This window comes from Octopus bimaculoides, chromosome Z (genome assembly GCF_046866305.1).
Source record: "Octopus bimaculoides isolate indiv1 chromosome Z, ASM4686630v1, whole genome shotgun sequence".
NCBI lineage: Eukaryota > Metazoa > Mollusca > Cephalopoda > Octopoda > Octopodidae > Octopus > Octopus bimaculoides.
In genome coordinates, this window is record NC_142944.1 from 39,658,672 (window position 1) to 39,673,352 (window position 14,681).

Here is a 14,681-nt window from a genome sequence, read left to right on the forward strand (position 1 = left end):
GGTGATTGGCACCAGATTGACTTCGTCATCGTCAGAAAGAATGATGTCAACACTGTGAAGCAAACAAGATCCTTCCATAGAGCAGACTGTAACACGCATCATCTGTTGGTTATAGCCAAGGTAAAAATGGTCACAAAGAAAACACCAAGGACCGAAAAACCAAAGAAATCTAAGATCAACACAAAGAAAACACCCAAGATCCAGCGATGAGAACCAAAAATCAAGAATATGTTGAAGAACAGCTCCAAAACTTAGATAGCTCATCCCCTGACGACATGTGGAACAACATGAAATCAGCAATATATGATTCTGCGTCGAAGGCCTTTGGAACGGATCGACTTTCCAAGGGGTACTGGATCCAAACCAATGCATCAATACTAATGCCATTCCTTGAGAAAAAGCGCAAGATCTTCATAAATGACAATAGAAAGCCAACAGAAAGTACAAAGCAATAGCTACGTGCTTTAAAATCCAACCTTCAAAAAGAAACTAGAAAATGTGCTTACCTGTACTGGGATAAATTATGCTTAGAAATTCAACAGGCGAGTAACATGGATAACATCGGGAAAATGTATGAGAAGATTAGCATTACTATCGGACCAACAGTGAGTAAAGTGGCACCTCTCAAGTCTGCAACAGGTGATCAGCTGACGGACAAGAAGAAACAAATGGAAAGATGGGTGGAACATTACTCTCAATTGCACACAAAGGAGCGAGATAGACAACTTGATGAGGCCATTCCTCAGCTGCCCGAAATGACAGGACTTGATATACCACCAACGGAAGAAGAACTCTCCACTGCAATCGATGAACTTGCAGGCGGAAAAGCACCCGGAAATGACAATATACCTGCTGAAGTGTTGAAAGAGAACAAAGATGCCCTCCTTCTACATTTATACAAGTTACTAAAGACGTGTTGGTTGGAAGTAAAAATTCCACAGAATATGAGATCCCAAGATCATCACTCTCTACAAAGATAAAGGGGACAAGGGAGGTTGCAATAACTACAGAGGCATCTCACGTCTGAGCATGACTGGAAAAGCTTTTGCAAGGATCATTCTGAAACGACTTCAGAAGCTTGCAGAAAGAGTACTACCAGAGAGCCAGTGCGGTTTTAGATTTAACCGCTCAACAATGGATATGATCTTCTCCATTCGTCAACTACAAGAAAAATGCTGGGAGCAGCAATTACCACTATATATAGCATTTGTCGATCTGACAAAGGCATTTGATACAATCAGCAGATCAGGACTGTACATGGTGCTTGGAAAATGTGGCTGTCCCCCAATACTGCTGCAGCTCATTGTTTCTTTCCATGATGACATGAAAGCCACCATTCAGTTTGACAGTTTAGTATCAGAGAGCTTCAACATCAACAGCAGAGTAAAACAAGGTTGTGTCTTAGCACCAATCCTTTTCAGCATTTACTTTGCTGTATTGCTGCAGTATGCATTTCAAGAGTTGTCGGGAGATGTCTACCTTTGTTGGAGAACTGATGGGTTACTCTTTGATCTTTCTAGATTTCAGGCCAAGACTAAGATCAATAGAGCAACAATAAAAGACTTTCTCTTTGCCGACGATCCGGCACTTGTTGCTGACAGTGAATTAAATATACAAATAATGATGGATCACCTATTATCAGCATGCAAGGCCTTCAGTTTGGTCATCAGTATAAAGAAGACAATCATCTTCACTCAGTAGGGCACAGTGAAAGGCCATATCAAGCTTGATGACAAAGAGTTTGAGACAGTGGACAGGTTCTGCTATCTAGGGTCTACCATTTGCTCCACTACTTCACTTGATGATGAGATTAACGTCAGGATAGGGAAGGCAGCAACAACTTTTGAAAAGCTGACAAAACGAGTATGGAAGAACAAGCGATTAGACATCAAGACAAAGGTCAGGATTTATGAAGCATGTGTTCTTAGTACACTCTTCTATGGATCTGAAACATGGACCTTGTACAGCAGACAGGAAAGGTGCCCACAAGATCTTAGGCCTAACATGGCGCGACAAGGTTACCAAGGTTGAAGTGCTGGCGCAGGCGAATCTTCAAAGAATGATAGCTATCTTGTGTATGAGAAGACTGAGGTGACTGGGGCATGTCACGAAAGTGGATGACCATCGAATCCCGAAGCAACAGTTCTGTGCAGAACTGGCCCAGGGCAAGAGACCAAGAGGAAGACCAAAACTGAGGTATAAGGACACTTGCAAAACCAGTTTGTCCAAGTATGAGGTGGATGTCAGCACCTGGGAAGAGAGGGCTGAGGACAGAACAACATGGAGGACTGTGGTGAAGGAAGGAACTGCTTTGCTGGAGAGCAGCTACAGAAACAAACAAGTTGAGAAGCGTCAGTGGTGAAAGGAAAACAACAGAAATGCAGAGCACCGAGCCACCCTCTTCGTGTGCAAGGATTGTGACAGAAACTGCGCTTCAGTCATAGGAAGAATCAGCCATGAAAGAAGCTGCAAGAAGGGAAGCACCTGATATGGCCGATTAAGTGACCTCTAAGCTAAATTGACCGTCTGCATAAACGAAAAGGGCCAATTATATTAGTTGTATATTTGCTGAAAATTATAATCAAGGGAGAGAACTGGTATAAATAAGTTGTATTTATTTCCCTTGCCCTATGCGTTGGGGTTTGTCTTTTTTTTTTTTTTAAATTACCTCCGACAAGGAAGGATGTTATGTTTTCATTGGCGTTGGTTTGTCCGTCTGTGTGCAAAATAACTCCATAAGTTGTGAACGGTATTTAATGAAACTTGCAGGAAAAGTTGGTAATGACACAAGGAACAGATGATGAAATTTTGGTAGTGATCCCAGAATTTTTATGGATTCTTGAAGGATTTTTCATTTGTTATATTTACTTTACATGAAGTATTACAATGTTACATTCTTTGATTATCTTCCTTGAAAACACATCGTTTCCACGTAACCTATGGTGGCGTTGCTGTTTAAAGATAGTGTTAACGATGACGACGGTCGAGATAAGTATGGGAGGAGGATAAAATAATATCGGTGGTTATAATGGCGACTGGAGCGGTGTGATGTGTGATGCTGAGGTGATGATGATAATAGTGGTGTTGATGATAGCGTTAGTTGTGTGATGATGGTATTGCAGTGGTTATACTGGTTGTGGTGGTGAAAGTGACTGTCAAGGTAACCGTCATGATAACATTGATGGTTGAAGTGGAAGCAATGACAATGTTGTTGATGTTGGTGATTGTGAACTGCTTCAGATGATTCCTATTTTTAAAGGGTTTTTTTTCTTAAAATCATATGGCTGTGTTATTCTTTTTTTTTACCAAGGAGGTTATGTTTTTGCCGGTGTTAGTTTGAGAAATTGGACGATTTTCAGCATGCGTGTATATGGGTGGAAATGAGCTGCTCAGCGGAGGTCTGAGCTCTCCGAGTGCTTTTCTAGTTTTTTTATGCGATGTTTGGGAGACTACAACAACTCTTGTACAATTACTAAACGCACAGGCACACACACACACAGAGTCATTTGCACATTCACTTTATTAGATTTTATTTATCACTGACAAAAATTATTTTAATTTATCGAGGAAGAATACAATTCACACAAGTAGTAATAGAATCCACTGACTGGAAACCTTACTTGAATTCTTTTAACAACGTGGATCCCACTAATTATAACCAAGTGGCATAGATGGTGGTGTTAAACTCGTTGATGGATTAAGTGTACGATCTGTTAATTCCCTCAGTTTTGGGGCCGTCAGGGTGGAAAGAGACCAGATGGTCTTACCCACTGTCCCTCTGTTAGAGGTAGGTGCCTCATTTGAGACACTACAGTCTGCGACTCCTTTACTCCCTCCCGCATCCTGGATGCTGCATTAAATGGGAGGGTTACTGCTTCCGTAGTCGAATGGAACGAAACCCTGAAGTATCGGGATCTGACAGGGAACTATCTCTTCCAGCCTGTGGCGTTTGAGACGTTCGGAGAGACTGGGCCACTAACCGCGAAGTTCTTGTAAATGTTGGCAGCTCACCTCACCGAAGTGTCAGGTGATGTCCATGAGGGCGCTTGGCTTTCTCAACACCCTAGCCTTGCCATTGCCCGTGGTATTACTGCGAGCATGCTGGCTTGCTTCAGTAGGTTCTGTTGGACCTTGTGATGTGCAACCAGTTGAAGCGCTTGGTGCTGCATTGTTGGGTTTTTCTCTCTTTCTTCCCCACAAATGGTTTCAATACAGTTTTAGCAGAAAAGATGGGTTACAGCAAATATTCTGCACAATATCACAGATTTCCTTGACCTTAACCAGATGAGCATGTCCCTTGGTGGCTGATGATGTGTGCATCTCTGATCATGAGCAGAAGTAATGGGGAAGCATCATAGCCATGTGTTGTGAGGAATTCTTTGGGTTTGAATAATTCCCCCCTGCAATCATGGGTGTTTTATTCATCATATTTAAACAAATCTTATTCAAGGGCATTTTGAGCAGGATGGGCTACTTGACCCGAGATCATGTACTGTTGATTTTGATATGTCGCACACATATGGTTGTGATGCATGTACCTGGTGTACCCTTATCAGACAGGTAGTCATGATAGGTATACTGGCCTTTGTATATTTTACCCCAGTATCACTTTGATGGCATGCATTGCTCTCTCACTCAATAATAATTATAATAATAAATTTTGAGGGAAAGGGTTAGTTGATTTCATCAACCCTAGTATTTCACCGATGTGGAGGCGCAATGGCCCAGTGGTTAGGGCAATGGAATCACGGACATAGGATCGCGGTTTCGATTCCCAGATCGGGCGTTGTGAGTGTTTATTGAGCAAAAACACCTAAAGCTCCACCAGGCTCCGGCAGGGGATGGTGGCAAATCCTTCTGTACTCTTTCGCCACAACTTTCTCTCACTCTTACTTTCTGTTTCTGTTGTGCCTGTAATTCAAAGGGTCAGCCTTGTCACACTGTGTCACGCTGAATATCCCCGAGAACTACGTTAAGGGTACACGTGTCTGTGGAGTGCTCAGCCACTTGCACGTTAATTTCATGAGCAGGCTGTTCCGTTGATCGGATCAACTGGAACCCTCGACGTCGTAAGCGACGGAGTGCCAACAACAACAGTATTTCACTAGTATTTATTTTATCAACTTCAAATGGATGAAAAGCAAAGTCACCTTGGCAGAATTAGAACTCAGAATGTAAAAACATTGTAAAAGAAGCAAAAATAAGAACAACAAATAAAAGAAGTAAAATAGTCTTTATTTGGTGAAAACATTTTCAGATGAATGAAATGTCAATGAGAAAGCTTTATAACGGAAGTTGGTAGACACATCGAGTTTTGAACTGTTCCCTGCCACACATAGAACCTGAAGATAGATTAGAAGACAATATATATATATATATATATTATATAAGATGTTATTAACATTAATGAATTGTACATAGAGGAAGGGGAAACAAAAGGGGGTTAAAGGGAGGAGAAGGAAATAAAAAAAGAAAGAAAAGATATGAGAGAGACAGACAGAAGAGCAAAGAGAGAGAGAGAGAGAGAGAGAGAGAGAGAGACAGGCAGACAGGCAGACAGACAGACAGACGTGCAAAGAGAGAGAGAGAGAGAGAGAGAATGATAGAAACAGAGAAAAATAATTTAAGAATGTTCCCCAGTTATGAGTTAACAAGACAAACTCTACATGGCTACTTGTTCTGGCAGAAATAGCAGCCAAATTACCCTCAAATCACACCTTATTGTTATAAAAATAAAAGGATGCATCGGATGTGTTCCTGGGTCCACTGTACAAGAAAAAAAGACAAGAGGTTCAGTACATGGGTGATGGTGGTTTTGGCCATCATCATCATCACCATCATCATTATTATCTCTCCATTGATTTTTTTTTACTCCATCTTTCCATTACTATCATCATCATCAGCACCACCACCACCACCACCACCACAACCCTCATCATTATCAGTGCCACCACCACCACAACCCTCATCATCATCACCACCACCACCACCATTACCATGTAGAGCACCAATTGCACAATGGACTTCTCAATCAGTTTTTTTCAACAGATCCATTCGCAAGATCTTGGTTGGACAGGAGTAATAATAAGACATTTGCTGTGCAATGGAACTGAGCCTGAAATCATGTGGTTGAGAAGAGAACTTCTTAACCACACAGCTATGCCTATACGTGTGTGTGTGTGTGTGTGTGTGTGTGTGTGTGTGTGTGTGTCTGTGTGTAAGCTTGTATCTGTGCTTTATGGAAGAAAAGTTACCCAAAAGTGCATGAACAGTACATAAAATAAGAGTATTCTAATATTTAGAAATATGATCCAGTTTAAAAAGGTTGGGTTCATCACATCAAGGGTAACAACTCCCCTATCCTGAGAGCAAGATTTACTTGCCCCTGTCTGAGGCAGACTTCACGTCGCTCACTTCGGCTCTGTTGTAGTTTCTTTGATATAGTGACTGCATGTCTTATTATCACAGTAAGGCCATACAAGACATATAAGGCTAATTGTTAATGTTAATTTATCGAACTCTTGATGAGTAAATCTGATTGAGTGCAATCAATAACAACAATAATATGCAAGTCATTTCCAATAACAAATGTTAAATTTGTGAGGAGCCAAGACATAGCTGTGCGGTTGAGAAGTTTGCTTCTTATCCTTGTGGTTTGGGTTCAGTCCCACCATGCAACTCTGTGGGCGAGTGTCTTCTACTCTAGACCTGGGCCTCTGAAGCCTCTTGCAAATGAATTTAGCAGACAAAAACTACACAAAGCTCATGATATACATATATATTACCATCATCATCATCATTTAACATCTATTTTTCCATGTTGGCATGGATTGGATGGTTTGACTGAAAACTGGGGCACTGCACCGGGTTCCAGTCTGATTTGGCAAGGTTTCTATAGCTGAATGCCCTTCCTAACGCCAACCACTCCATGAGTGTGGGTGCTTTTATGTGCCTCCAGCATCAGCCACTTGGCTTGACAGGTCTTCTCAAGCACACAGTATACCTCCATGAGGTCCGTTTGAACAGTGCTTTTTATATGCTACCGGCATGGGTGCCAGTTACATACACTGGCAACAACAGTGTGTGTGTGTGTGTGTGTGTGTGTGTGTGTGTGTGTGCCTGTTTGAATGTTTGCATGAAATATGTTTTTAACTGCCAGTCATAAGAGTAGCTTGTCATAATCCTTGTTTCATTCTTTCGTTCATTCTTTGCATTAACCTCAACACTAAACATTACAATACATTAATTCTATGTAACTATGTATTGCTAAAATACAAAGACAACTATTCAGAGAACAAAAGGACACAATACCTGGCATCAATATATTGTCTGTCTTGAAGGCAGCAAACTGGCGGAACCATTAACACACTGGGGAAAATGCTTAGTGGAATTTTGTCCATCTTTATGTTTTGAGTTCAAATTCAGCCAAAGTCGATTTTACCTTTCATCTTTTCAGGGTTGACAAAATAAATACCAGTTGAACAGTGGAGTCAATCTAATCAACTTACCCCACCCCCAAAATTGCTGGCCTTTTGCCAAAATTTGAAGTCAATATTTTATCACAATAAAGTAGTGATTTGGCAGAGTTGTTAGCATGCCAGGCAAAATTCTTAGCAGCATTTCATCCATCTTTATGTTCTAAGTTCAAATCCCGCCAAGGTTGACGCTACCTGTCATCCCTCATGACCAATTAAAGAAGTGGCAGTTAAGCACTGGGGTCGATGTAATCAACTTAACCCCTTCCCTGAACTTGCTGGCCTTGTGCCAAAATCTGAAACCAATATATATTCTATCTTTCTCCCCTTGTAAGGGAGGGGGAATCTTTTTCTTTTTCTAAATAAAGAACACAAAATTAATTTAGTCAATAACTGAGGCATTTTAAATATGTAAAAGTGGATAATTTTATATTACCTTGTTACTTTTGGAGTTAGTATTTACATCCACTTTGAAGACACATGTTGGTGTACAAGGAATTTTAGCTTTCAGTTCGCCATTTAGCGACCAATGGAACACACTGGGCTCACTGCCGGCTGATAAAATCTGAGAAAGAATTGGAAAATTGTAAATAAAAGTTAATTATTTTGTTAATCTTTATATAATGTTTAATATATTTAATATGTGTAATTTTATGTAGATGTGACTGCAATAGCATGTCTGTGTGTCTAGTTCATATTTGAACTCTATGAAAGTCATGAGTGGTTTGTTACTGTTGTTACTTCTCCTGAACAGTCATTCGCTTCATGTCTTTGAAGACATGTGAAATAAGAGATCCTTACTTGAAAACAGGTAAGGATTAATGACAGGAAGAGCACCCAAATGTAAAACAACCCATGATAAAGTAGGAAAACAGATGTAAAAAAACAAACAGATATGTATATGAAGTCATGGAATGTTAACTGGAGAGATTTCTGAATAAGGATAATGTGCAAGGGGAAATGCTACCCCAAGTGTAGTCAAGAGATGAACCAGCTAAACTAAAAGGTAGGGAAGCAGTCAAACCATCAAAGATCGTTTCTGGGAGGCTGATAATATTTGGCAAAGTAGGACACAATATTGGTCACTTGTCGTTTGCATAGTTAATTAGGTAGTACAAGAAGAGGCCACTCATAATGACTAATGTCGCTGTATCATTACCAGATAATACAGTGGCAAAGGAGATGCTTTAAAAAAAAAAAGCAACTACAGTGGAATCAATAATGAAGGACTAAGTTTTGAAAGTGACAGAAAGAATCATAGCAGAATTGATTAAGAAGACAAGATTAGATGCGATATAATTCAGGTTTCTGTGAGGATGATGTGACAATGATGCACCACTTCTTAGTAACACAAAAATAGATGTGTTTGACTTGTTGACACTCCGTCACTTACGACGTCAAGGGTTCTACTTGATCCGATCAACAGAACAACCTGCTCGTGAAATTAACGTGCAAGTGGCTGAGCACTCCACAGACACGTGTACCCTTAACGTAGTTTTCGGGGATATTCAGCGGGACACAGTGTGACAAGGCTGGCCCTTTGAATTACAGGCACAACAGAAACAGGAAGTAAGAATGAAAGAAAGTTGTGGTGAAACAGTACAGCAGGGTTCGCCACCATCCCCTGCCGGAGCCTCGTGGAGCTTTAGGTGTTTTCGCTCAATAAACACTCACAACGCCCTGTCTGGGAATCGAAACCGTGATCCTATGACTGCAAGTCCGCTGCCCTAACCACTGGGCCATTGCACCTCCACAGTTTGAGTAAGTACAGTGAAGAGAAAAAAAAAAAAATTGGGTAAAGAAATGTCAAAGCAATCCAGGGAAACGGTGTAAAAGGCAGAACAAGAAAGACATGGGAAGAAGAGGAAGTGGTGAAAGATGATGTGAGGAGGACAAGCTTCACAAGGGAGGTGGCAAAGGATGATAGTATGTGATGAGAAACTGTGCAGAAGACCTATCCAACCCATGTGAACATGAGAAAACAAACATAAAAGTAACGTATCTGCATGCATACATGTGTAATTATATGCGTAGGTATGGTTGTGTGGTTAACAAAGTTCATTTTCCAACCACTTGTTTTCAGGTTCAATGATACATTTGACAAATGTCTTCTATAGCCCCAGGCCAACCAAAGCCTTATGAATGGATTTGGCAGGCAGAAACTAAAAGAAGCCACTTGTGCATGTAGGTATATGTATGTGTGTGTATGAGTGTATATATGTATATATGTGTTTGTGTCTCCTTGTCTTGATAGTGCACGACAGCTGCAAAGAAGTGCAACCATCACACAAATGTTGTCATTTGTTTCCAGTCTTCCCCATAAACATGTCCAACCATGGGGAAATATGACCTTGCTCGAGAACAGGTGAGGGTTGGCAACAAGAAGTGCATCCAGCCATAAAAAAATCTGCCTCAATGAAGTGAGCAAGGAAAAGCTAACTTTAAAATGATAATGATCATCATCAAATATATTTATGGATGTATATATGCATGTGTGTGTGTGTTGTTTAAGTAAGTAAATAATAATCTAGAGATTGAGTAATGTTGTACTTACTGTATCTTGGTGAATCAAAGCATGTTTTTGGCAACTCTTGGGAGTATCAAATGCAGTTGTTGCAGACAAAGATCTCATGTGCCACAAAGAGAGCTTTGGTCCCCCACCACACACCTGTAAAATGATGAAACATATTCATGATAACAGAACATAACAGTAGCCTGAAGAACTCGAGTTTAATCTCAATTATGTCACAGGTCTAACAGAATGAGATTTTCCATACTATGGTTTGTGATTTTCTATAATAGCCTGATATTAGGGTCTATTATGGTATTATGATACACAACAATACACTATGCTACTGTACTATGCTTTTAAGTTTAATTCTATAGAATTTAGAGCCAACACTGAAAGTTATGATGTTTCATATATGAATACATCTATGTAAACAATGCGATATTTTCGATTACATTATTTACATAAACGTATTTGTATACGAAATGTTGTAACTTTCAGTGTTGGTTCTGGATACTATAGACAATCTATATAGATAAACTTAAATGAGAATATTGTACTGCTAACACAGAGAAAGAAGTAAAACACAATATTAACTTATAAACCTTTAATATACTAGTATATTATGGTTGCAAAAACAAAACACTGTGTCCTGGCTAGCAATTAATATTTAGAGTAGAACTATGATATATTATGGTATAGTATGATACACTATAATATGATATACAGTGGAAGTACAATATATTACTATAAGCTGTGGAACAATGATGTATATACTATAGTACTATGATATACTATGGTATGCAATGATACTATGATATACTAATAGTATGCTATGGTACTATGTCAGTCTGTCTCCATATCTTCATGTAACCTATACACTAACATGTCATTTCCCTTTCATCCTTCCCCCATCTTATTATTCATCATCATCATCATCATCGTCGTCGTTTAACATCCGCTTTCCATGCTAGCATGGGTTGGACGATTTGACTGAGGACTGGTGAACCAGATGGTTACACCAGGCTCCAATCTGATTTGGCAGAGTTTCTACAGCTGGATGCCCTTCCTAACGCCAGCCACTCTGAGAGCGTAGTGGGTGCTTTTACGTGCCACCGGCACGAAGGCCAGTCAGGAGGTACTGGCAACGGCCACGCTCAAAATGGTGTATTTTAAGTGCCACCTACACAGGGGCCAGTCCAGGGGCACTGGCAATGATCTCGCTCGAATGTCTTTTCACGTGTCACTGGCACAAGTGTTAAGAAGGCGACATTGGTAACTACTTATTATTACTATTCTACTGCTCTTTACCCCTTCCTGTATTGCCAGTCACCACCTGCTTTCCTTTACCTTCCCTCTAAGTTGTCTGTACCTTCAATCATCCCTCCATCTTTGTCTACCATTCATTACATCTACTCCTCACCTCCCACCTAATCTCTACAGTCATCACCTACTCTCTCTTACTTTCCCTTCAACATATTTATCAACAACCCTCAAGCCTTGCTCATCATTCTTTATATTCACCATCACCCACTTTTAACCATCTTAACCACTCACTAACCATCCCTCACTCTCCTCATACAATCTAGCAACATCTACTAACCACTCTGTTCCATTTCTGTCTCCATTCACTTCTATTCACCTTCTTGTACCTTGAGGACTTGCTTATTCATTCACTATCATCATTATATTTCTTTCCAGTTCCAACCAATCACCCCCACCTACTTTTTTTAATATATGAGTAATGATGGTATTTCCTCTTCAGCAAGTAACCTGTTCTGTTCTGGCCCCTTTTTTTCATACTTTAAGTCCTCATCTCTCAGCATAAAGCTACCTCCCTTCCCGACTCAAGCCTAACTTGTCAATGATCTTAGTTCTGCAGGGTACATGGTGACTTCACTAATGCAGGTACCATGAAAAAAAAGGAACCCAAATGCCCTTGTGATTGTTGGCACTCCGTCGTTTATGGTCTGGGAATCGAAACCGCGATCCTATGACCATGAGTCCGCTTCCCTAACCACTGGGCCATTGCGCCTCCACTAGCCCTTGTGGTAAATAAATAATTATTGTCATCAAAAGACATGACAATTATATCAGAGTAATGACATTAATCAATAACCAATAAGGAAATCATTCTCAGTCTCTCTTTAACAGCCTAATTTGCTGTTAAATACATTGGAACATGTGTTTTAAAGAAAATATCTGTGAAAATCATGGTTGGAATATCTCTGATCTTAGGTCTGCTCTGAGACTAGATAACAACAAAAATAACTTTAGTTAAATTGTCCCTTTTACCCCACCATGGAGGAAATGTGTTTCACTCATGAATACAATGATTCACCACTTGCGTACACATACACATACACTCTCATTCTCACTTTCTCTCTCTTTCACACACACACACACACACACACACCACAGTAATTAATTACTTACCAGCCAATCATCTCCTGTATCCATGGCAACGCATCCTAACCACTTGCCAAATTCTGGACGGCCACACATCTAAAATTAATGAAGAAGTAATTTGTACAATACATAATTTACTTAAGGTCAGATTCCTGTGATAATTGCCAGTATTGCAGAAAAGACTTAGTCATTTGTCATAAAAATAATAATGTTCATGTATAGCTGTTAACTCACTGCACATCTAAGAGATACTCAAAAAAAAATGTGAAGTAATAAAACATTATATGTAACAAACATGGACATACAAATATCACAAACAAAAAAGCTGATTTTATGTTTTTTAATTATAAAATTTGTAGCTAAGCTGAACTGTCTCGGAGAAAAACTAACTAGATATGCACGAAGGTTTTGATAAAAAAAAACCTTCAAAAATAAATCCCATCTTGGTATGTAAATAGATAGGGATTAAAGATTTTCCTCTAATATCAGAGATGTACATAATTCCCTTTAAAACAAATATAAACAAAGGGATTAAGATCTGGGTGCTTTAAGGCAGTAGAATACTGGCAGATATTTGCAACACTGGATAGATTCATATCATACAGCATGTTAAAAGTTAAAACTATAGTACAAGATTTTTGAGGTTACAGTTATAGCTCAATTGATTAGAAAGAGAATTAACCAAGAAGTAATGCAATTTGATTTTGTGGTAGGAAGAAGTACTACTGATGCCATCTTCCTAATTAGAAAGATACCAAAGCAGTATCTTGCCAGGAACAAGCCCCTATGTCTGGTCTTTGTTGACCTAGAGATGGCCGTTGAAAGGGTTCCCAGCTCTGTGATCTGGTTAAAATAGTGGGATGGGGGTGGGACACTAGTACATGTACCCTGCCTTCCCTGTTATATACCTGCACATCTCTCCACCATCTCCTTCTACATGCTGTACTTATTCTTCCCATTCTTCTAATCTTCCCGTTCACTATAAGTGAGAGGAGGAAGAAGAGAAAGATTGATATAGATGTGGCTACAGGTGATGGGAAAAAAATTAAGGTAAAAAGGTCTTGTGACAGGTGGGGAAAGAGGATGTAGAGGATAGGGCAAAATGGAGAAGATTCATGGGGCCTGTAAGACAAGCACTTAACTTAGAAGAGAAAAAGAGCTTGAAATGTTTATCATATGTAGTTAGAAATATATTGAACCAAAGATTGTTATCATCATCATCAATATTATTGAATCCACTTTATCATGCATGTTTGGGTTGGACGAAGTTGGCTGTGGCAGATTTTCTACAGTCTGATGCCTTCCTGTTGCCAAATCTATTTTCAAGCAAACAGTTCCTCATGGCCAGACATGTTTGTGCAGAATATTGTAAATAAATGGCAATGCTTGTATGACAGTCACACTATCAATGTGTAGTTAAAATAGATGTAACTTATATAGTAGATACATAAATAGAACTAATTCAGCTATTTCTCTATAGATTGATAAATGATGAACAACCTTAATCAATTTTTGAATCCTATTGGATTCTCATCAGAGGTGTCTACATCTATTTGACTAATCCAAAAGAAACAAGGAGCCAATCTATTTATATATTCAACAATTACAGTAGCTACAGAAAACTGGAACTACTAACTTGCATAGCATATGTATCAATACTTTACTTAATATCATGGCCCCGTCAACAGGGATCTTAGACCACACAGTTTCAAGCTATGGTACAATATACATAACTTATATAGCAGATATATTAACAGGGTAATTTAGTCATTTCTCAGTAGAGTGAGAAAATGAGGAAGAACCTTTTGATCTTTACATAATATTGGCCATTCTCTCATTTCACAACACTATAGATAAACTGAACCAAGTATGTAGTTAAAAATACATTCCATCTTTAGCTAATGTTGGCCATTCTTTACATGTGAATAACATGGGAAAAAAAAAATTAAGAAAAATGATCAACAGAAACTTGTGAAAGCAGTTTACAGAAGTGATAATTCCAAATAAATCTGTAAAAAGAAAGAAATATTAAAAATTATAAATCAGGTATCATTGAATACAATTATGATTTACCTCATTCTTGTATGGCTCCAACATGCAAATGGCTTCATTGGAAGATCTTGCATCTAGAATATGGTGAAAAAGAGAGAGTGGCACTGATATAACACAATTCCAGTTTTAGTGATGTCATTAATAGTTAAATAGCATGATATGCTCCAACAGAAACTCAACCATAATATAATATTTAACGAGGAACAATATTTTAATTAGACAGCAGGGAGGATAGA

At 39.1% G+C, this 14,681-nt stretch overlaps 1 protein-coding gene across 2 annotated transcripts in view; it reads right to left on the reverse strand.

Annotated features, from left to right (window-relative positions):
* Positions 1-5,214: 5,214 nt before the first annotated feature.
* The window catches only part of LOC106881676 (THO complex subunit 6 homolog), a 49,314-nt gene continuing 39,847 nt past the window's right edge, over positions 5,215-14,681 (reverse strand). For both annotated transcript variants that reach the window (XM_014932143.3, XM_014932142.3), the window contains exons 10-14: positions 14,467-14,519; positions 12,421-12,489; positions 10,030-10,143; positions 7,912-8,040; positions 5,215-5,342 (exon numbers count right to left, since the gene is read on the reverse strand). In XM_014932143.3, coding sequence (XP_014787629.1) covers positions 5,235-5,342; positions 7,912-8,040; positions 10,030-10,143; positions 12,421-12,489; positions 14,467-14,519 — 473 coding nt within the window. In that variant the 3' untranslated portion in view covers positions 5,215-5,234. The remainder of the gene's footprint in view (positions 5,343-7,911; positions 8,041-10,029; positions 10,144-12,420; positions 12,490-14,466; positions 14,520-14,681) is intronic.